The 23,520-nt window shown below is 42.8% G+C and overlaps 1 protein-coding gene across 1 annotated transcript in view; it reads left to right on the forward strand.

Moving 5' to 3' along the window:
* LYST (lysosomal trafficking regulator) overlaps positions 1–23,520 on the forward strand; it is a 722,897-nt gene that overhangs the window by 695,513 nt on the left and 3,864 nt on the right. The window contains exon 51 of the mRNA XM_073560091.1: positions 2,258–2,329. Within this exon, the coding sequence (XP_073416192.1) occupies positions 2,258–2,329 (72 nt within the window). The remainder of the gene's footprint in view (positions 1–2,257; positions 2,330–23,520) is intronic.

A 23,520-nucleotide genomic window follows, 5' to 3' on the forward strand; every position in this document is an offset into this window, starting at 1 on the left:
GAGATCTACAGCTGAGGTGGGACAGTCTGTCCATAGGACAACAATCAGTCGTACACTGCACAAATCTGGGCTTTATGGAAGAGTGGCAAGAAGAAAGCCATTTCTCAAAGATATCCATAAAAAGTGTCATTTAAAGTTTGCAACAAGCCACCTGGGAGACCCACCAAACATGTGGAAGAAGGTGCTCTGGTCAGATGAAACCAAAATCAAACTTTTTGGCAACAATGCTAAACGATATGTTGGGCGTAAAGGCAACATAGCTCATCACCCTGAACACACCATCCCCACTGTCAAACATGGTGGTGGCAGCATCATGGTTTGGGCCTGCTTTTCTTCAGCAGGGACAGGGAAGATGGTTAAAATTGATGGGAAGATGGATGGAGCCAAATACAGGACCATTCTTGAAGAAAACCTGTTGGAGTCTGCAAAAGACCTGAGACTGGGACGGAGATTTGTCTTCCAACAAGACAATGATCCCAAACATAAAGCAAAATCTACAATGGAATGGTTCACAAATAAACATATCCAGGTGTTAGAATGGCCAAGTCAAAGTCCAGACCTGAATCCAATCGAGAATCTGTGGAAAGAGCTGAAAACTGCTGTTCACAAACGATCTCCATCAAACCTCACTGAGCTCGAGCTGTTTTCCAAGGAAGAATGGGCAAGAAATTCAGTCTCTCGATGCACAAAACTGATAGAGACAAACCCCAAGCGACTTGCAGCTGTAATCGCAGCAAAAGGTGGCGCAACAAAGTATTAAATTAAAGGGGCTGAATAATATTGCACACCCCACTTTTCAGTTTTTGAATTTCCACAAAAATTTTAAATAACCAATGAATTTCATTCAACTTCACAATTGTGTCCCACTTGTTGTTGATTCTTCACCAAAAATTTACATTTGGTATCTTTATGTTTGAAGCATGATATGTGGGAAAAGGTTGAAAAGTTCCAGGGGGCTGAATACTTTTGCAAGGCACTGTAAGTATAATAAGGTATATATGGAGGGGACCAAACTTGATTCTCTATTTTTGGTGCTTTGGTACCCCAGTTTGCAGGGACCATATTAACGACTATTACACTGTCTCTTACCAGTGATTCACAGTAATATAGACTTCAATAATGGAAAGTACGTGTGCTTCTTCGGTTCACTTCCCCATATGTTTGAAATTTTAGTTCCACTGAGTGTTAAAATATTTCTGGTGGAAAGAATTAGGAAAATCTCTGTCATACGCCTCCGTTGGGGCCATCAGAGGCAGCTGCATCCAGCCTCGTGGGGACATCTGAATTCACTCTAAAATTCAGCTTGTCCCAAAGAAAACAAGCTCTCATATGACTGTCAACAGAAAGCTGAAATATTGTTGGTCTTCAAATGTGGCAACACAGAAAATATTGGGGCTGATTCATCAAGACTTGCATAGTGCACCGACACGCTATGCCAGTCTTGTTTCATAGAAATCACTGAATTAATTAAAAGGTACATGCAACATAATGAATTTCGCGCCTCATGCACCGCAACAGAAATGCTACTCCAGTCAGGGACTAGAGTAGCATTTCTTCTGAATAAAATGCACTCGCTTTTGATCAATTTGACAGGCATCATACACAGGCTCTTCTGCAGTTCTGCCTATTTCAATAGAACTGATTGAAACTGGTGTGAAACCGCCAAAAGTTGCTAAATTTATAAGCATTTTTTTTCTGGCTTTGGCGAATCGGCCCCACAGTGTTTTTATTTGATTTGTTTTATGTATTTATACATTTTTTTTATATTGACCCACAGAATAAAGTTAAAAGGTTATTTATAACATTGTAGATGCTATGATCCCTAAAATGGTGTGCTTAAAGGGAATCTGCACACAGATTTTTGCTCTGTAATTTGAGAGCAACATGATGTTGGGGCAGAAACCCTGATTGCAGCGATGAGTCACTTACTAGTCTGTGTTGTTTCAATAAAATTTATCAGCAGGATATTATCATGCCATGTAGTTAGAGATAACATCCAAGATGATCTACAGTCGTTGATAAAATTAAAGGCAACACTATGATGTTTAAGATGATGCATACATATAACCCTTTAAAAAGCACTTGCACTGATCCCAGCAGTGGGTTATTTATGACATATGCTGTCAATATGACATATATGCCCCAGATGGAAACATTCTACTGTATGTTATATCATGGTAGTACTCAGGCTTCAGCAATGTGATCCTTTTCTTTATTTTCTAATGGAGTGATGAGTATATATAACTTCCTTTCACAGATTGTGGAGTACATGGGATTTGAAGCCCGTTCGAGAAATAACATTCCCAAAGTCAAATAAGCCAATAGTGAGGTGAGTCAGATATTTGCTATGTTGAATTGGGGCTGACTTGTAGCAGCTATTAATTGTAGCCATTAGTCTTGATTAAAAATATTCTACTGTTTTGGACCCACATTTCTCTAAAGGGGCATAATTTAGCCCATGTCTAAACTAATGCTATGTATTGAGAAATGGGCCAATTTTCTGACTGCATTTTGCCTTCGTTAAAATTGTGCAACTTTTCTGCATCAGGGTCTGTGTGCTTTAGAAGCATAATTTTATCCCATTCTTCTAAGAAAAGTTGCATTTCTTTAATGTGTTCAAATCTTGGTCAAACCCACGTTTCATACCACGTTTACAAGATGACTTGTATGACATAAATGTTTAATAAATATGTGGCATTGTAAATAAGATACTATGTTGGACTAAAACTCCCCACAAAAATACAGGGTGGGCCATTTATATGGATACACCTAAATAAAATGGGAATGGTTGGTGATATCAACTTCCTGTTTGTGGCACATTAGTATATGGGAGGGGGGAAGCCTTTCAAGATTGGTGGTGACCATGGCGGCCATTTTGAAGTTGGCCATTATGGATGCAACTTTTTTTCAATGGGAAGAGGGTCATGTGACACATCAAACTTATTGAGAATTTCACAAGAAAAACAATGGTGTGCTTGGTTTTAACGTAACTGTATTCTTTCATGAGTAATTTACAAGTTTATGACCACTTGTAAAATGTTTTCAAAGTGCTTCCCTTTCTGTTGGATTAACAATGCAACCCTCTTCTCCCACACTTGACACACTGATAGCAACACCGCAGAAGAAATGCTAAGGGTATGTGCACACATAGTTTTTTGTCTCTGCGGATTTTGTAGAGAAAACTGCAGGAAATCCGCAGGACAAAGTGCTGCGGTTTTTCTGCGGTTTATCTGCGTTTTTTCTGCGGTTTTGCCCTGCGGTTTTACACCTCATAATGGATGAGGTGTAAAACTGCAGCGTTTCTGCATCAAACAATTGACATGCTGCGTTTTGAAAACCGCAGCAAAACCACGCGGAAAAAAACGCAGCATGTGCACAGCTTTTTTTAATTTCCATAGGAAATAAAGGTACTGTACAACGCAGCAGAATCTGCTGCGTTTCTGCAGAGCCAAAAACGCTGCGGAAACGCAGCAGAAACCGCAAAGTGTGCACATACCCTAAGGCTAAGGGGATCAGATTCCATGTAGGAATGCTCAGACCTGACACCCATAATGTGGTGTGCACCATCCTGCTGGATAGACTCAGGGAACGTGCCATCTTCAGTACATGAAGAGGGCAACACATCATCATGTAGCAATTTCAGATATCCAGTGGCATTGGGGTTTCCATTGATGAAGAATGGACCAAGTAGCTTTGTACCCCATACACCACACCATACCAACAATTATGGGTGTCAGGTCCGAGCATTCCTACATGAACAGTTCTGTGGAGAGTGGATTGGTCGTCTTGGGCCACCAAGGTCTCCCAATCTGACCCCCTTAGACTTTTATCTTTGGGGTCATCTGAAAGCAATTGTCTATGCTGTGAAGATACGAGATGTGCAGCATCTGAAACAGCGGATACTGGAAGCCTCTGCTAGCATTTCTTCTGTGGTGTTGCTATCAGTGTGTCAAGAGTGGGAGAAGAGGGTTGCATTGATAATCCAACACAATAGGCAGCACTTTGAACACATTATATAAGTGGTCATAAACTTGTAAATAACTCATGAAAGAATATAGTTACGTTAAAACCAAGCACACCATTGTTTTTCTTGTGAAATTCTCAATAAGTCTGGTGTGTCACATGACCCTCTTCCCATTGAAAAAAAAAGTTTGATCCAAAATAGCCAACTTCAAAATGGCCGCCATGGTCACCACCCATCTTGAAAAGTTTCCCTCCTCCTATATACTAATGTGCCACAAACAGGAAGTTGATATCACCAACCATTCCCATTTTATTTAGGTGTATCCATATAAATGGCCCACCCTGTATTTTTGTGGGGAGTTTTAGTCCAACATAGTATCTTATTTACAATGCCACATATTTATTAAGCATTTATGTCATACAAGTCATCTTGTAAACGTGGTATGAAACGTGGGTTTGACCAAGATTTGGGCTTGTGTTTCCAGTTCTAGCACAGGTTTTCAGTATTACAGCAGTGACAGAATGTTTAAGGGGTTGTCCAGGTTTGGCACAAAAGTCTGCAGTTGCTATACTCGTGTATATATATCAGTCTTTGAGTGAATGCTCCAGGAACAAATACATTGCAGCTGATGTTAATTCTCCTCTGAGGGTCATTTCCAAATGTGGCCAGAGAGGTCATCATCTGAGGTCATCTTCCTTTGGATGGTCTTTGCTCTTAGGAAATATGTCCATGACGAAGGCCTGAGGCCAGTTGTCCATTTTTCAATTTTTCAGATATTGCCCATGTTGGCTTCCATAAAACATAGAGTAAATCTCCCCTACACTATAGGATTAACTTCCCTCTCTGTGAACAAAAAGAAGGTATACAATACAACTTTAATAATATCTGCCAGTCGTTCCATTACATACAACCTGTCCTGCCAAAACAAGCCCTTAACCCCTTCATGACCAAGCCTATTTTGACCTGTGAGAATCATGGGGGAATAGTGTATGAGGGCAGGTATATCTTGCCCAAATACCTTTCCTATGTGGCCTAGTCTAGTCTGTTCAGTATCTCACCTGGTGACTAATGAGTAATGGGAAGCGGATATAAAAGGATGCCAGGTGGTGTGTGTAAAGGGCCTGTCACACTAAGCGATATCGCTAGCAATATCGCTACAACGTCACTGGTTTTGTGACATTATAGCGATATTGCTAGCGATATCGATATATTTGATACTTACCTCCGACCGGCTCCCCCGCTGGTTATCGCTGATCGCGCGAGAACGTCCTGGGCCGTTTCTCGTCGTCAGCTTCCTGCTGGGCTTCCTGTGGCGCCGTCGAGCGACTCGTGGACACGGGTGGGAGGACGCAGGATCGCCTCGTCTGACAGGTAAGTAGCGACCCCCGACCCCTGCTATGTCACTGGTGAGATCTGCCTGTGTGGCAGCTCACTAGCGACCACTTAGCGATGCACCAGCGATCCTGACCGCGTCACATTGCTTGTCGAGATCGCTGGTGCATCGCTAAGTGTGACAGTACCCTAAGAGTTGTCACTCAGCCTGGGGAACACAGAGAGCATGTCTGTGTGAGCAACACTTGTGAGTGAAAGCTGTGCTTATGGTAACGATAGTTTGGCTGGCTGGGAGAATCCCTCCAGTTGGTAGTTAGTATGGACCCTGTTTAGTTAGTCCCGGACAGGCAAGGATTGGTTTTATGTTTTATTTCTTGTATGTTTTTCTTTCACCTGAAATAAACCTGACCCAGCGTCATTTATGACCGAATCCCGGCTGTGCACCTGAGTTTCATGCTAAACCCAAGTGGCCTTTGACCCCAGCAAAGGTAATCCTGGAGTGTTTTATCACAGACCTAAATGACCAGGCCATTTTTTGCAATTCTGACCAGTGTCCCTTTATATTATAATAACTCAGGAATGCTTCAACGGATCCTAGCGATTCTCAGATTGTTTTTTCGTGACATATTGGGCTTCATGTTGGTGGTTAGGTCAAGAATTTTTGCGTTTATTTGTGGAAAAAATCAGAAATTTGGCAAAAATTTTGAAAATTTCGCAATTTTCAAATTATTTTTATTCTGTTAAACCAGAGAGTTATGTGACACAAAATAGTTAATAAATAAAATTTCCTACATGTCTACTTTACATCAGCACAATTTTGGAAATAATTTTTTTTTTTTAGGAAGTTTATAAGGGTTAAAAGTTGACCAGCGATTTCTCATTTTTACAACAAAATTTACAAATCCAATTTTTTTAGGGACCACCTCACATTGAAGTCAGTTTTAGGGGTTCTATATGACAGAAAATACCCAAAAGTGACACCATTCTAAAAACTGCACCCCTCAAGCTGATCAAAACCACATCCAAGAAGTTTATTAACCCTTCAGGTGTTTCACAGCAGCAGAAGCAAAATGGAAGGAAAAAATTAACATTTAACTTTTTAGTCACAAAAATGATCTTTTAGCAACAATTTTTCTATTTTCCCAAGGATAAAAGGAGAAAGTGGACCCCAAAGGTTGTTGTCCAATTTGTCCTGAGTACGCTGAAACCCCATTTGTAGGGGGGAACCACTGTTTGGGCGCACAGCAGGACTCGGAAGGGAAGGAGCGCCATTTGACTTTTTGAATGGAAAATTAGCTCCAATCGTTAGCAGACACCATGTCGTGTTTGGAGAGCCCCTGTGTGCCTAATCTTTGGAGCCCCCCACAAATGACCCCATTTTGGAAACTAGACCCCCTAAAGAACTTATGTAGATGCATAGTGAGCACTTTGATCCCCCAGGTACTTCACAAATTGATCCGTAAAAATGAAAAAGTACTTTTTTTTCACAAAAATTTTCTTTTAGCCTTAATTTTTTCATGTTCACATGGGCAACAGGATAAAATGGATCCTAAAATTTGTTGGGCAATTTCTTCTGAGTACACTGATACCTCATATGTAGTCATAAACCACTGTTTGGGCGCACGGCAGGGCTCGGAAGAGAAGGAGCGCCATTTGACTTTTTAAATGGAAAATTAGCTCTAATCGCTAGCGGACACCATGTCGCGTATGGAGAGCCCCTGTGTGCCTTAACATTGGAGCTCCCCCACAAGTGACCCCATTTTGGAAACTAGACCCCCCCCCAAGGAACTTATCTAGATGGTGGTGAGCACTTTGAACCCCCAAGTGCTTCACAGAAGTTTTTAACACAGAGCCGTGAAAATAAAAAATCATTTTATTTCCTCAAAAAAAGCTTTTTTAGCCCACAATTTTTTATTGTCACAAGGGTAACAGGAGAAATTGGACCCCAAATGTTGTCCAATTTGTCATGAGTACGCTGGTACCCCATATATGGGGGAGAACCACTGTTTGGGCACACGTCTGGGCTCGGAAGGGAAGTAGTGACGTTTTGAAATGCCGACTTGATGGAATGGTGTGCAGGCATCATGTTACGTTCGCAGAGCCCCTGATGTGCCTAAACAGTAGAAACCCCCCACAAGTGACCCCATTTTGGAAATTAGACCCCCCAAAGAGCTTATCTAGATGTGTAGTGAGCACTTTGAACCCCCAAGTGCTTCACAGAAGTTTATAACGCAGATCCGTGAAAATAAAAAAACATTTTTTTCAACAAAAATAATTTTTTAGCCCCCAATTTTTTATTTTCCCAAGGGTAACAGGAGAAATTAGACACTCAAAGTTGTGCAATTTTTCCTGAGTACGCTGATACCCCATATGTGGGGGTAAACCACTGTTTGGGCACACGTCGGGGCTCGGAAGGAAAGGAGCACCGTTTGACTTTTTGAACGCAAAATTGGCTGGAATCAGTGGTGGCACCATGTCGCGTTTGGAGACCCCCCTGATGTGCCTAAATAGTGCAAACCCCTCAATTCTAACTTAACCCTAACCCTAACCACAACCCTAATCTCAACCCTAACCACAAACCTAACCCTAATCCAAACCCCAACCCACTCCTAACCCTAATCTTAACCCTAGTTCCAACCCTAACTGTTGTGAGCTCATTTTCTCCTTCACCTTTGATGTCCGATGAACTCCCTCTGCTGGTGAAAGGAGTTGGTGAAACTGATTTGGATGGGAGAAACCTGTCACCTGAACAGGTGGATTGTGATTGGACATCTGGAATCTCTGAGTGGATATAAGGCAGCCAACGCCCTGTAGGGTTGCTGGTGATTTCTCTGCTCTGAGCTCTGGCCTCCAGTTCAGTTCCTGTCTTGTAAAGCTAAGTTTTGCTCTGTTATTGTTCCATGAGATTTTGTCTGATTTGCTTAGTTTTGTGTTCTGCCAGCCCCGGCTGGGGCTCTGCTGAATTTCCATTTTTGACCCTGATCGGTTAAATCTCTTTTGCTCTGTCTTCGGAATATATCGGAGTGCTGATATAGGGATTTTGAAGTCTAGTGACTTCAGGGCCGTTTTTCCTATCAGACGTGTTGGGACATTTTTGGTAGGGTTTTTGCGGATTGCAGCTAGCATCTTTTCTGTCCTTTCCTATCTAGTTAGTTGGGCCCCATCGTTTGCTCTGCCTGTCTTTCTGTCTGTGATTGTGTTTTCATCTGTTTTCACCGACAATACATGTTGGGGGCTGTCTATTGCTTAGGGGTCTGCTCTGGGGCAGTTTAGATTTCCCCTTTCTTTAGGCTTATTTAGTTCTCCGGCTGTGAAGAGGCGTCTAGGACCACCGTAGGAACGCTCCACGGCTACTGTTGTTGTGAAGAGGATCAGGAGTCTGCAATCCGCTAGCTACCAACCTCTCCGGTTTTCTGGACTTAGCTTGTATTTTTGTTTTTTCCTCCTCCGGTGACTCATTCATAACACCTAACCCTAATTCCAACTCCACCCATAATCCCAACCCTAATTCCAACCCTAATTCTAACCCTAATTCTATCCCTAATTCCTACCCTAACCCTAATTGTAACCCTAAGCCTAATTCTAACCCTAACCCTATAGAAAAATTAAAATAAATATATTTTCTTCTTTTATTATATCTCCCTACTTATGGGGATGATAAACAGGGGGTGTATTTACTTTGTTTTTTAATTTTGATTACTGTGATGGTTTATCACAGTGATCAGAATGAATGAATGCCGCCCGGTAGATTCGGCGGACGCACTGCATATGCGCCCGCCATTTTGGAAGATGGCAGCGCCCTTGAAGCATCCGGGAGGGGATCGGAAGGCGGGGGGAGTGGAGGGAAGGGGAGAGGGGAGAAGATGGTGACGGCGGCGGCAGATCGCAGCAGTCAGTCGATGGCGGGGGCAGATTGCCCCCATCAGTCGGTGGGGTGGGGGGATCAGATCTCGGTCTCCAGCCATGGCCGATGGTATTGCAGCATCGGCCATGGCTGGATTGTAATATTTCACCAAATTTCATTGGTGAAATATTACAATTGCTCTGATTGGCTGTTCAAAGTGAAACAGCCAATCAGAGCGATCGTAGCCACGTGGGTGCAAAGCCACCCCCCTCAGGGTGAAGTACAAAGCCCCCTGTACCTGCGGGTCGGGTGACCGGGGTCAATGAAAGGTTAACCGATCCGCGGGGGGCTATCAATTCATGACACAGCATATGCGTCATTGGTCGGATTGGCACCGACTTTCGTGACACATACGTTGTGTCAATGGTCTTGAAGGGGTTAAATAGATGTGTCGAGAAAAAATGTAAAGTTATGGCTATATAAATGCTTAAATTAAAAAAAGGAAAAAAATTGCCTAAACAGCATGTTTATGTTATTTGAAAACACGCTAATATATAACATACTCATCTTATTTAGTCATTGTCTATGTAAAGTCCATGCACAAGGCAAATTTCTCTGTGTACAATTCTCCAATCTGGAGCTCAAGTTGTTCAGACATGACTTAACTGTTTTTAAGAAGCGTTAGTCCTTCCCTTGACAACACCCTCACCGGATTCTGGAGCTTTCGGATGGGAGTCAGCCATCAACTTTTCACGGCTTGCAGCACAAACTTTCCCTCCGTACCGTAACCTCCACTTGCCACCGATACCAGTCACAGTCATCTGTGTAAAGGGGATACTTCCTCCAAGGGCAGCTATCCTACTAACCTAAGGTTTTGGAGTTTTTTTTTAGACTTCACTGGACAGTCAGGATGTTCCACACAACCACAGCAATATCGCAATCCCATCTCACGACAGAATTTCGGCTTCTGCTCAGTGGCCGGCCTTCATAGATTCTGCACAGGTACCTCAGCAGGCTTGGAAATGGGTGTTCTTTGGAAGAACAGGCCAGATGTGACGGTTTCCTCACACGCGTCACCTGTCTGGTCTACTTCTGGAAGCTGAGATGAGATGTTTTTGCAGAAAATTGTGGGTTTGACTTGTCAAAGACCTTCCGTAAGGACAACAGGAAATCCTGCAGGTCTGAGGTGATAGTCCATCTTTCCCATGCGTTCTTGAGCCATGCCAGGGCATTTCCTGCTAGGTAGGACATCGGGAGTCCCACTTTGGCCTGATCAGAGGAAAACTGCTGACCGAAAACTTCATAGTTCCTCATGCACTGCTTCAGGAACCTACGTCACTGCTTCGGATTCCCATAGTACTGAGGAGGACCAGACAGAACGGGTTTCACTCCAGAGACATAAGTTTCGGGTTGCATAAACACAGCCATAGGTACTGCGACTTGGACTGGCACAACTGACATCATTGCTTCCAATCGGGCATGTAATATCTGCAGATAATACAGAGTTTTTTCCTAGCTCTCTCGCTGGTAGATCAGCCACCAACACATCTCCAAACATAGAGAGAACTGGGGATCAGCGGAGCCCATGCCTGAAGCAAAGTGTTACAAGGGTGGCGCAAGTGGATTTGTGTACCTACTGTGCCACAGGACCAGATCTGCTTAGGAAGGGGTATATCTAAGTGGCTACTTATTGTTCATTGGAGCTCTTGATGGTGGAGACAGGCTGGGCTGCAGGTTGCCATCAGGTATCACTTCTAGGCAGAGCCCAGTACTGCAGCTGCTTACCCCGGGGTCAGGTTCCCTGACACAGACTAGTGCTACGTTCAGACACACACCTGTGCAAGATAATGAATCAGGGACTGGCTGCACACGGACTGGAGGACAGTTTTCAGGCACTGGCAGCATTGGGACCAGGGAACTTTAGGTTCAGGACTGGCCACACCAGGATTAGAGGATAATGTTCAGGCAATGGCCACTTCAGGGCCAGGGGACAATATTCAGGCATGGCCACACCGGGATCAGGGATTTGGTTTCAGGAGACTGGCTGCACCTGAACCAGGGATTCCGGTTCAGGACACTGGCCACATTGGGACCTAACAACTCACTTGTAGAGGAGACTACATCCTCATGAATGCTGTTGCTTCGACGACTTCCAAAAGGTAAGGGAGTCTTTTATACAAGATGCCTCACAGCTATTGGCTAGGAGCACTCTTGAAGGTGTACTAAATATACTAAATGCCTCTCAGCTACAAGCTGAAAGCATTTACTATAAACGCACGCTGCCCCTTTAAAAGCAGAGGTGCACACAGCAGCAGAGAACAGGGAGACCATGTCGAGGGGCGGTGAATAAGCTGGTGTCCCTTCAAGGAAGGTGAAGAGAACCCCATGCAGGGGCGCAGGCCAATGCGCTACATGGTGTTATGTTTGCATCAAGATTTTTATGAAATTTCATTGAATCCATTTTTCCCTCTACCCGTGAAATGTTACCATACTACTGAGTGCAACACAACCCAAAGCATGATTGATCCACCCCCATGCTTAATGATTGGCGAGATGTTCTTTTCCTGAAATTCTGTGGCCTTTTTTCTTTGCACATATAGTGGGTACGGAAAGTATTCAAACTCCTTTAAATTTTTCACTCTTTGTTTCATTGCAGCCATTTGGTAAATTCAAAAAAGTTCATTTTTTTCTCATTAACCCCTTTACTCCCAAGGGTGGTTTGCATGTTAATGCCCGGGCCAATTTTTACAATTCTGACCACTGTCCCTTTATGAGGTAATAACTCTGGAACACTTCCATGGATCCTGGTGATTCTGACATTGTTTTCTTGTGACATATTGTACTTCATGTTAGTGGTAAAGTTTCATTCATATAACTTGCGTTTATTTGTAAAAAAAAAAAAAAAAAAGCAAAAATTTTGAAAATTTCGCTATTTTCCAAATTTGAATTTTTATGCCCTTAAATCACAGAGATTTGGCACACAAAAAGCTTAATAAGTAACATTTCCCACATGTTTACTTTACATCAGCACAATTTTGCAACCAACCTTTTTTTTTGTTAGGAAGTTATAAGGGTTAAAAGTTGACCAGCGATTTCTCATTTTTACAACACTATTTTATTTTTAGGGACCACGTCACATTTGAAGTCACTTTGAGGGGTCTATATAATAGAAAATATCCCAAAGTGACACCATTCTAAAAACTGCACCCCTCAAGGTGCTCAAAACCACTTTCAAGAAGTTTATTAACCCTTCAGGTGCTTCACAGGAATTTTTTGAATGTTTAAAAAAAATGAACATTTAACTTTTTTTCACAAAAAAAAATTACTTCAGGTCCAATTTTTTTATTTTACCAAGGGTAACAGGAGAAATTGGACCGCAAAAGTTATTGTGCAATTTGTCCTGAGTACGCTGATACCTGATATGTAGGGGGAACCACTGTTTCGGCGCATGGCAGAGCTCAGAAGGGAACGAGCGCCGTTTGACTTTTTCAACGCAAAATTGGCTGGAATTGAGATCGGGCGCCATGTCACATTTGGAGAGCCCCTGATGTGCCTAAACAGTGGAAACTCCCCAAAATTGACCCCATTTTGGAAACTAGACCCCCCAAGGAACTTATCTAGATATGTGGTGAGCAGTTTGAACCCCCAAGGGCTTCACAGAAGTTTATAACGTACTGCCGTACAATTAAAAAATCATATTTTTTCCACAAAAATGATCTTTTCACCCCCAATTTTTATTTTCCCAAGGGAAACAGGACACCAAAAGTTATTGTGCAATTTGTCCTGAGTACGCTGATACCCCATATGTGGGGGTAAACCACTATTTGTGCACATGGCAGAGCACGGAAGGGAAGCAGCGTCATTTGACTTTTTTGGCTGGAGTTGAGATCAGACACCATGTTGCTTTTGGAGAGCCCCTGATGTGCCCAAACAGTGGAAACCCCCCAATTCTAACTCCAACTCTAACCCCAACACACCCATAACCCTAATCTCAGCCCTAGACCTAGCCCTTACCCTCGCCCTAACACTAACCCTATCCCTAGCTCTAGCCCTAATGAGAAAATGGAAATAAATACATTTTTTTTATTTTATTATTTTTCCCTAACTAACGGGGTGATAAAGGGGGGTTTGATTTACTATTTATGGCGGTTTTTATGTTTGGCAGCTGTCATATGCTAAAAGATGCTTTTTATTGTAAAAATGGTTTTTGCATCACCACATTTTGAGAGCTATAATTTTTCCGTATTTTGACCCACAGAGTTATGTGAGGTCTTATTTTTTGCGGGATGAGTTGACGTTTTTATTGGTACTATTTTTGGGCACGTGACTTTTTTGATCGCTTTTTATTCCGATTTTTGGGACGCAAAATGAACAAAAACCAGCATTTCATGAATTTCTTTTTTGGGGGCGTTTACACCGTTGCGTGTGGTAAAATTGATAAAGGGGTTATATTCTTCAGGTCAGTACGATTACAGCGATACCTCATTTGTCTTTTTTTATGTTTTGGCGCTTTTATACAATAAAACCAATTTATATAAAAAATAATTATTTTTGCATCGCTTTATTCTGCGAGCTATAACTTTTTGAATTTTTCACTGATGACGCTGTGTGGCAGCTCGTTTTTTGCGGGACAAGATGACATTTTCAGCGGTACCATGGTTATTTATATACATCTTTTTGATCGAGCGTTATTGCTCTTTTTGTTCGGCGGTATGATAATAAAGCATTGTTTTTTGCTTTGTTTTCTTTTTTTTTAAGGGGTTCACTAAAGGGGTTAACTTGTGGGACAGTTTTATAGGGCGGGTCGTTACGGACACGGCGATACTAAATATGTGTACTTTTATTGTTTTTGGTTTTATTATTTAGAAAAAAATTTTTATTAGGGAATATATTTTTTTTTATTTATTTTGGGATTTTTTTCAAAATGATTTTTACAAGTGTTTTTTTTTTCTTTTTACTTTATTATATTGTCCCAGCTTTGAACAGCGCTGTGTCAGATCAGCGATCTGACAGGCGCTGCTGCAGGCTTCCTCATGCCTGCTTTCAACAGGCAGTGAGGAAGCCGCCTCCCTGCAGGACCCCGAAGGCCTCCGTGGCCATATTGGAACCGGGGGCCTGCAGGGAGGAGGACTCTCAGAGCGACACAGCACATCGCGTCGCTCCGGGGGTCGCAGGGAAGCACAGAGGGAGCCCCCTCCCTGTGCGCTTCTCTCCTATGCCCCCGATACACTGCGATCATGTTTGATCGCAGTGTGCCAGGAGTTACTGTGCCGGGGGCCGTCCGTGACCGCCCCTGACTCATAGTGCCGGGTGTCAGCTGCATTTTTCTTTTTTAATAAATTTGCAAAAATGTCTACATTTCTGTTTTTTTCAATCAAGATTGGGTGCAGAGTGTACATTAATGAGAAAAAAAAGAACTTTTTTTAATTTACTTAATGGCTGCAATGAAACAAAGAGTGAAAAATTTAAAGGGGTTCTGAATACTTTCCGTACCCACTGTAACTTTGATCATTATGGACATTGAGTTCTATTTTAATCTCATGTGTCCACAGCACTTTCCAAAATGAATCAGGCTTGTTTAGATGTTCTTTTGCATACTTCTGATTCTGAATTTGATGTTGAGGGCGCAGGAGACGTTTTCTTCTGATGACTCTTCTATGATGGCCATATTTGTGCAGGTATTTGTTAACAGTAGAACTATAAACCACAACTGCAGAGTCCGCTAAATCACAGCAATCCTAAGAGTATCTTCCACTGAAATTTTGCTGGGTCTTCCAGACCTTATCTTGACTTCAACTGTTCCTGTTAACTGCCATTTCTTAATTGCATTTCGAACTGAAGAAAGGGCAATTTAAAAACACTTTACTGTCTTCTTATAGCATTTTCCTGCTTGTGAGCCTCCACCTGTGATGGTCACGTGTGACTGGACACACCGCCTCCAGCAGGGCGAATTTAAATAATAAAGGGAAACACCAGGGAAACTGATACAATGGAGGGCCCTGCGATAGGGAACGGGGACATGCACTCCCCTGAGTCAGTGTCTGTACACTCCTTACAGTCCCTATACAGGCTCCGCACCTGTCGCCGAGCTGAAACCTAAGAACCCTGGCTCGCCCTGCACCTAGCCCTTTATAATGAATTGGACGGTGCAGAAACTAATCCCACCACTGCACTAAAACACACATAAGGGAAGTCACAAACAGGGATAACACCACTTAGCTTTGCTCTGTTGCTCTTGCTCCCAGCAACAGAGTCCACCACTAGAATGCAGCTTTCCTCCAGAATCGCTGCTACTTCACCAAGCTTTGTCAGAGCTGCAAGGAACTCTCTCTAGGTCCTTCCACACCAGGACTCTGAATAAGTTGCCAGGAACTCTCTCTAGCTCCTTCCTCCACCAAGGATGGTTGGAAATGACCACTATCACCAACAGTGATTGCAACACCTGACACTCTTTTATAGGTCAGAGCAATCACACCTGCTTTATAATCACGTGCACTAAACTAAAGTAACCAGAGTGCAATGACCCTAATGGCCACCGGGAGCAAACTAGAACAAAAGACACCACTGTGCAATGACCCTAATGGCCAACGGGGGCAAAACCAAACTTAAGCACACAGCTTAAGGAAAAAAAAGGTTACATGTGCTTTTATCTGTCATCATCCAACCTGGATCATGACACCACCATTTTCATTTTTGGAGTGCTGTTTTTTGGCACCAGGTTAGAGGAGGCTGGGTTTTTAAAAAGCTGGTAAATTTGCATCACCAGGTCTTTCCTAACGATGATAGTGAACAAGCCATAACCCTAACAGGCTAATTAAGATCTGAAACTTTGGTGAAAGTTATCTGAGCACACAAATCTCCAAGAGTGCCCAAACTTTTGCATAGGCCCATTTTCCTTTTGTAATTTTTAAAATGTAAAAGATATATATTTTTTGCCTAATATACAAATGAAATGGGTTATTTTTAATTTTAGGCCTTTTAGAGATCATTTCATCTTCAGCTTGCTTAACCGTTCGCAATAACAGTAATTTTGACCAGGGGTGCCAAAGCTTTTACATGCCCCTGTACAATATCCTTGCTTAATAGAAACATACAACAAATATAAGAGCATGTCCCATGGTATGTCAGTAATAAATTTCAGAAAGAGAAGTGGCATGTGCCAGGGTATCTTTGATGCACATCATCAGCAGGACATATCTATGGATTCTTAAAGATAACTCTTCAGCAGGATTTGGCCCTATAAGCTAAAGGCATGGCTATAATGGCACTGTAATGCTGATTAATATGATACCTGATGTGAAGGGAACCACTCAGTGGCTGCTGAATACTCACTTTATAAATTTTTCAAAAAATGACATCTTGTGTGCTTCGGGGCAGGATGTTGGGGCAAAGTCTTCTCCTCGTTCTCCTCACTCCCCCCACCAGCATCCTCAGTTTCTTGTGCAGGTGACTGATTATTCAATGATCTGCCTCCTTTATAAATTTTTGCACCACTGCCGCCACACAAACTAAGTCGATTCCTCCATGTGTGCATGCGCCTCCTCCAGCGCCATTTTATTGAAGTCCTGCAAACAGGATGTCAGCTCCCACTGCCATTGTGTGGGCGGCACAGAATTTTAAAAAGGAGGCAGGTCACTGAAAAATCAGTCACCTGCACAAGAAACAGAGGAGGCTGGGGTTCTGGAGAATGAGAAGACCCTGCCCCCACGCTCCACCTGGAAGCATACAGGAGCACAGAAGATGTCATTTTCTGAAAACTTCATAAGGTGAGTATTCAGCAGCCACTGCATGGATCTCTTCACATCAAGTATCATATTAATCAGCATAAGAATGCCATTATAGCCATGCCTTTAGTTTGTATTGGTAAATCCTGCTGACAGGCTCTCTTTAAGCCCTAGATCTTATGAGGAACCACCATCTAGAGGGAGAAACATGTGGATTAATAAGTATCCTGGAGCAGCCTCTGTCCATATTTATTTGGATATATTGGATCCTCTGTTGCATAGCTACCCTTCTCTTATTGGATACATTATTTTAAGGGCAATATAATAAGGGCAATATTAGGCATAGACCACTTGTGAGTGGAGGGCCTAATTGCTAGGGTGCCAAACCCTGTGGTCAGGAAGGGTCACATTAGGTAGGAAATACCAGGGAAATATTACTGATCACCTGACTATACATCTGGTTTTGTCCTTGAGCAGGTGCCAATATACACTGTATCTCATGTGGTATAATATTATTTATTGCAGTTAGGTCAGTTATTAACTGGGGCCGCCTTAAAAGCAGGTCATATTTGAAGAAGACATGAAGAAGCCCTATATCAAGGGTACTGATCTCCACAACGCAACAAGAGTGGAGGAACACATTAAATTTGTGTTGATTATGCTTAATCCCAGTATCTTTACATCAATTATTGCTTTATTTTATTAGTGCACACTCACAATTTGTTTTCAATAAGGATAGTATGAGATACTTTATCAAATGCTTTGCTGAAGTCGAGATATACTATAGCTACCTTATGTCCATGATCCACCCTGTCAGTGATTTCGTTATAGAATGAAATTAGATTAGTTTGGCATGACTTGTTTGCTGCAAACCCATGCTGGCTCTGGTTAATTACTATATCCTTATCCAAGTACTTACATACATGCTGTTTAATAATTTGTTCAAAGATCTTTCCTGGTATAGAAATAAGCCTCACAGGCCTGTAATTTCCTGGCTCCATCTTCTTTCCTTTTTTGAAGATAGGGACATTTGCCTTTCTCCAATATTCTGGGATTTCCCCTGTGTGCCGGGATTTTTCAAAGATTCTGGCTAGTGGTTCTGCAATTTCCTCTGCTAACTCTTTCAGTACCCTAGGTTGTAATTTATCTGGACCACGAGATTCAAATTCTTTTAAAGTAGCGAAGTGTTCCCTCACCATCTCTCTGTTTATACACTGCTCAAAAAAATAAAGGGAACACTAAAATACCACATCCTAGATATCTCGGAATGAAATATTCCAGTTGCAAATTTTTATTCATTGCATAATGTAATGTGTTCAGAACAATAAAACATAACAATTATCAATTTAAATCAAAATGAATATCCCATGGAGGTCTGGATTTGGAATGATACTCAAAATCAAAGTGGAAAATCAAATTACAGGCTGATCCAACTTCAGTGGAAATGCCTCATGATAAGGAAAAGATGCTCAGTATTGTGTGTGTCCTCCACATGCCTGTATGACCTCCCTACTGTATAATGCCTGGGCATGCTCCTTATGAGGCGGTGGATGGTCTCCTGAGGGATGTCCTCCTAGACCTGGACTAAAGCATCTGCCAACTCCTGAACAGCCTATGGTGCAACGTGACGAATGGATTGAGACATGATGTCCCAGATGTGCTCAATCGGATTCAGGTCTGGAGAACGGGCGGGCCAGTCCAAAGCTTCAATGCTTTCATCTTGCAGGAGCTGACACACTCCAGCCACAGGAGGTCTGGCATTGTCACACATTAGGAGGAAACCAGGGCCAACCGCACCAGCATATGTATGGTCTCACAAGGGGTCTGAGGATCTCATCTCGGTACCTAATGGCAGTCAGGCTACCTCCGGCGAGCATATGGAGGGCTATGCGGCCCTCCAAAAAAATGCCACCCCACACCATTACTGACCCACTGCCAAACCGGGCATGCTGAAGGATGTTGCAGGCAGCAGATCGCTCTCTATGGCGTGTACAGACTCTGTTACGTCTGTCACATGTGCGCAGTGTGAACATGCTTTCATCTGTGAAGAGCACAGTGCGCCAGTGGCGAATTTGCCAATCCTGGTGTTCTGTGGCAAATGCTAAGCGTCCTGTGTGGTGTTGGGCTGTGACCACAACCCCATCTCTGGATGTCGGGCCCTCAGACCATCCTCATGGAGTCGATTTCTAACAGTTTGTGCAGACACATGCACATTTGTGGTCTGCTGGAGATCATTTTTCAGGGCTCTGGCAGTCCTCCTGCTGTTCTTCCTTGCACAAAGGCAGAGGTAGTGGTCCTGCTGCTGGGTTGTTGCCCTCCTACAGCCCCCTCCACATCTCCTGGTGTACTGGCCTGTCTCCTGGTAGTGCCTCCAGCCTCTGGACACTACGCTGACAGACACAGCAAACCATCTGGCTACAGCTTGCATTGATGTGCCATCCTGAATGACCTGCACTACCTGAGCCACTTGTGTGGGTTGTAGAGTCCGTCTCATGCTACCACGAGTGTGAAAGCACAACCAACATTCAAAAGCGACCAAAACATGAGCCAGAAAGCATTGGTACTGAGATGTGGTCTGTGGTCCCCACCTACAGAACCACTCCTTTATTGAGGGTGTCTTGATTATTGCCAATAATTTCCATCTTCTGTCTATTCCATTTACACAACAGCATGTGAAATCGATTGTCAATCCGTGTTGCTTCCTAAGTGGACAGTTTGATTTCACAGAAGGTTGATTTACTTGGAGTTATATTCTATTGTTTAAGTGTTCCCTTTATTTTTTTGAGCAATGTAGATATTGTGGATTTTTTTATTCCTTAAATGGCACGTTGAAGATCAGTCGATGTTACAATTGCTTTCTTAGAGAATACAGATGAAAAATATGAATTTAAAAGTTCCCCCATCTCAACTTCATTTTTGACCACTTCACTATTTTCATCCTGTAAAAATTCTATAGCATATTTGACTTTTCTTTATCTTTTGGCATACCATCAAAATCTTTTTTTATTGCTTTTAGTCTCCCTTGCAAGCCTCACTTCATGGCTTTAGCTCTTCTAACTCTTGCCCTGCATTCCCCGCAAACAACATTCTATTCTTCTTTAGATATGCCCACCTCTTTCCATTTTATATGCATTTCTGTTTTCCTTTTTAACAAGTGATTACGTTCTCTGTTCATCCTTCCTGGTTGCTTTAAATGCTTCCAATTCTTCCTTCTTTTCGGGCTTGTTTCCAATTGTGCCTTGAGAATTACATTTAGCAAAATCTCCCATCCTTCCTTGGACATTTCTGTCCTTTAGAACAGTGATTTTCAACCTTTTTTGAGCCGCGGCACACTTTTTATACGTAAAAAATCCCGGGGCACACCACCAACCAAAATGGCACAAAATGACACTAAAACAGTACATATTATACATATAGTTAATAATATAGATTCTAAATGTATTTTTACTCACTCAGTGTGAAACCTGGGCCTGTTTCGATAAACACAAAAGGGATATCCTGGCAGGAATGGTGGAAAGACACACACGAAGCTCTTCCTCAACAGTTCTCAGTCTCTCCCTGTTTTTAGTTTTTATCGCAGTCAAGCTTGAGAAGCCCAGCTCACATAGATATGTGGTCGAAAATGGGAGCAATGTCAAAATAGCTTTGTTGGCCAGAATGGGGAACTCCTTGGCAACAGATAACCAAAAACTGTGCAAAGGAAGATCAGCAAACTTTAGCTTTAAACCTCGGTCTTGCTTCAGTTCAATGAGTTCCTCTTGCTCCTTTAAAGTCATGTCCTTTCCAGCAACGGATAATGAGCTGTATGGGTCCCTAACCCAGTCAAGGCATTCTGTGAAGGTTGAAGAGAAATAAAACGATAACTTCTCCTCAAGAGTTTTCAAATGTCTGCCAATCACCTCGCACATTGCAGCAGTGTTGTCATCATGCAGTTTCTCGGTGAGCGGGAACATCTGAAGGTTGCCACCCTGCACATGTTGCTGCCAGAGCTGCACCTTTAAACGGAATCCGTTCATTTTATCAGTGCTTGTAAGCAGGTTTTCATTTCGGCCTTGCATCCGTGTGTTTAGTTCATTCAGATATTGAAATATATCAGCCAGGTATGCCAGCTTTGCACACCACTCATCACTTGCAAGCAGCTTTGAATAATCGGACCTCTCGTTTGTCAGAAATATTTTAAGTTCCTCTCGCAACTCATACACACGGGCCAGCACTTTGCCGCGTGACAGCCACCTGACCTCCGTGTGGAGCAATAAGATTTTATGTTCCGCTCCCATTTCTGTACACAAAGACGCAAATAAGCGACATCTCAAAGGTCGCGTCTTCACAAAGTTCACTATGCGCACAACATCATCCAACACAGGAGCTAGATCTGCTGGTAAGGTCTTTGCAACGAGGGCCTCACGGTGCAAGAAACAGTGGGTAACAAGAACATCTGGGTTTCTTTCTTTAACCCTACTTACAAAGCCTTTGATGCGCCCGACCATGGCTGCGGCTCCATCAGTGCAGACACCTGTGCAGTTTTCCCATGTAAGCCCACTTTTATCAAGATATTCCGATGTGACCTGGAATATTACCTCTCCTGTTGATTTTTCTGGCAGTGCCTTGCAAAATAGGAAGTTTTCTCTAATTGCTTCTCCATCCACAAAACGCACATTGGCCAACAGCTGACAATGTCCACTGATATCCGTCGACTCATCAAGTTGCAAGGCAAATTTCTTACTGATGCGCACCTTTTCCAAAACAACAGTTTCAATGTCCGCAGACATGTCATCAATCCGTCTGGCAATTGTGTTATCAGAGAGAGGCACTTTAGCTATCTCTTTGGCTGCGTCAGGGCCAAGCATCTCATTTACAATAGCTTTACAAGCTGGCAGTATTAATGTTTCTGCCACAGTGTGGGACTTTTTTGATTTAGCTATGAGTTCAGCAACAAGGTAGCTAGCTTTGAGGGCTCTCTCATTTACCTTTGTGCTTTTTCTCAAAAAAGTTGCCCCTTTCTCATTGTTTGTACGTAAGCATACAAAATACTCCATCGGCTTGTTTTGAACGGAAGGGTGTTTCATTTGGAGATGGCGTTTAAGCTTGCTTGGCACCATGGCGCTATTGGAAAGCTTCTCACCACACACCAAGCACAGTGGTGTTGGTGCTGTCGCATCCCCAGCGGAAGTAAATCCAAATGAAAGATAGCTTTCACTGTATTGCCTTGAGCTCACTGTCTTGTCTTTTTTCTTTTGTCGACCTCTCATACTAGGGCCTTCATCTGGGTTAGAATTGTGTCCAGGGTCCTGTTCGGCATTTGCCTTTTCCATTCTCAAATACTTCTCCATCACTGCTGAGATAGTGTGCGCAGCCACACACTAAAATAGAAGAGTATTACATTATCTGCCACACTTAAACTTTAAGTCTTAAAGGACCTCTGCCAGGCATATTTCACTCTTGAGGGCTTAAAAAGCAGCTCTTGTGGTTATAAGAAGCCGATTTAAAACCCCCAAGAGTGAACTTCGTGAGAGCTGTATGTGTGTAATAATGACTTATATTACTACGGTCTGCATTTCCTGCTTGAATTGACACTAGTGACGTAGCACTCAGCTTTCTCTATAAGTAGAATAGAGCCGGCTGCAAAGTGCTACGAGCTACGCCACTAGAGTCAATTCAAGCTGGACATGACTGCTGAAGACCGGCAAAATATCATTTATTATTCCACACATACAGCTCTCACGGAGTTCACTCTTGGGGGTTTTAAATCAGCTTCTTATCACCACAAGAGCTGCTTTTTAAGCCCTCAAGAGTGAAATATGCCTGGCAGAGGTCCTTTCAATAAATTATTTATTTTAAAAAAGTTAAATAAAAAAGGATAACCCCCTCATATATACAATCCCATGTAACCTCATACATACAGTCCCATGTATTCCCATATATATATACAGTCCCATGTAAAGTCATACATACAGTCCCACGTATATGAGCCACATAATTATCAGCATATACCATATATATATATATATATAGTATATGAGCTGGCGCTTGTACTCCAGCCTCATGGCCATAGTATTTCTCATTGTACCCCTTTATATTGCAGTATATGAGCCACATAATTATCCCTTTCTTTTAGTAATATGCCCCATCATTATCCCCTTCTTTTAGTAATATGCCCCATCATTATCACCTTCTTGTAGTAATATGCCCCATCATAATCCCCTTCATGTAGAAATTGCCCATTCCACTACCGCCATCATTTCCTTCTCCCCACCACCCCATTATTGCCCTTTCGACAACCCCATCATTGCCCTCTCCCCACCACCGCCTTCTTATCACCCCCATCACCGCCTTCTCCATTGCCCTCTCCCCATCACCGCCTTCTCCATGACTCCCATCATTGCTTCTCATCACATCCATCAACTCACCTACACACGCACACAAACACACACCTCTCACCTAGACACACACACACACACCCCTCACCTCTCCTCACCGGCAGCTTCCTCTCACTGGCACAGCAGCCGCAGGGCTGAATGATGATGTCATCCAGCCGCGCCGCTGACTGCTGTGTCAGGGAGGAAGCGACACAGGAACACGGGACTGCTGCCTCTCCGACCCGCCGCCCTGCTTGCCTCCACATGGCTAATTTGCATCGCATGTAAATTAGCCATGCG

The sequence above is a fragment of the Dendrobates tinctorius genome, unplaced genomic scaffold (genome assembly GCF_039654945.1).
Source record: "Dendrobates tinctorius isolate UK_male_01 unplaced genomic scaffold, ASM3965494v1 ptg000293l, whole genome shotgun sequence".
NCBI lineage: Eukaryota > Metazoa > Chordata > Amphibia > Anura > Dendrobatidae > Dendrobates > Dendrobates tinctorius.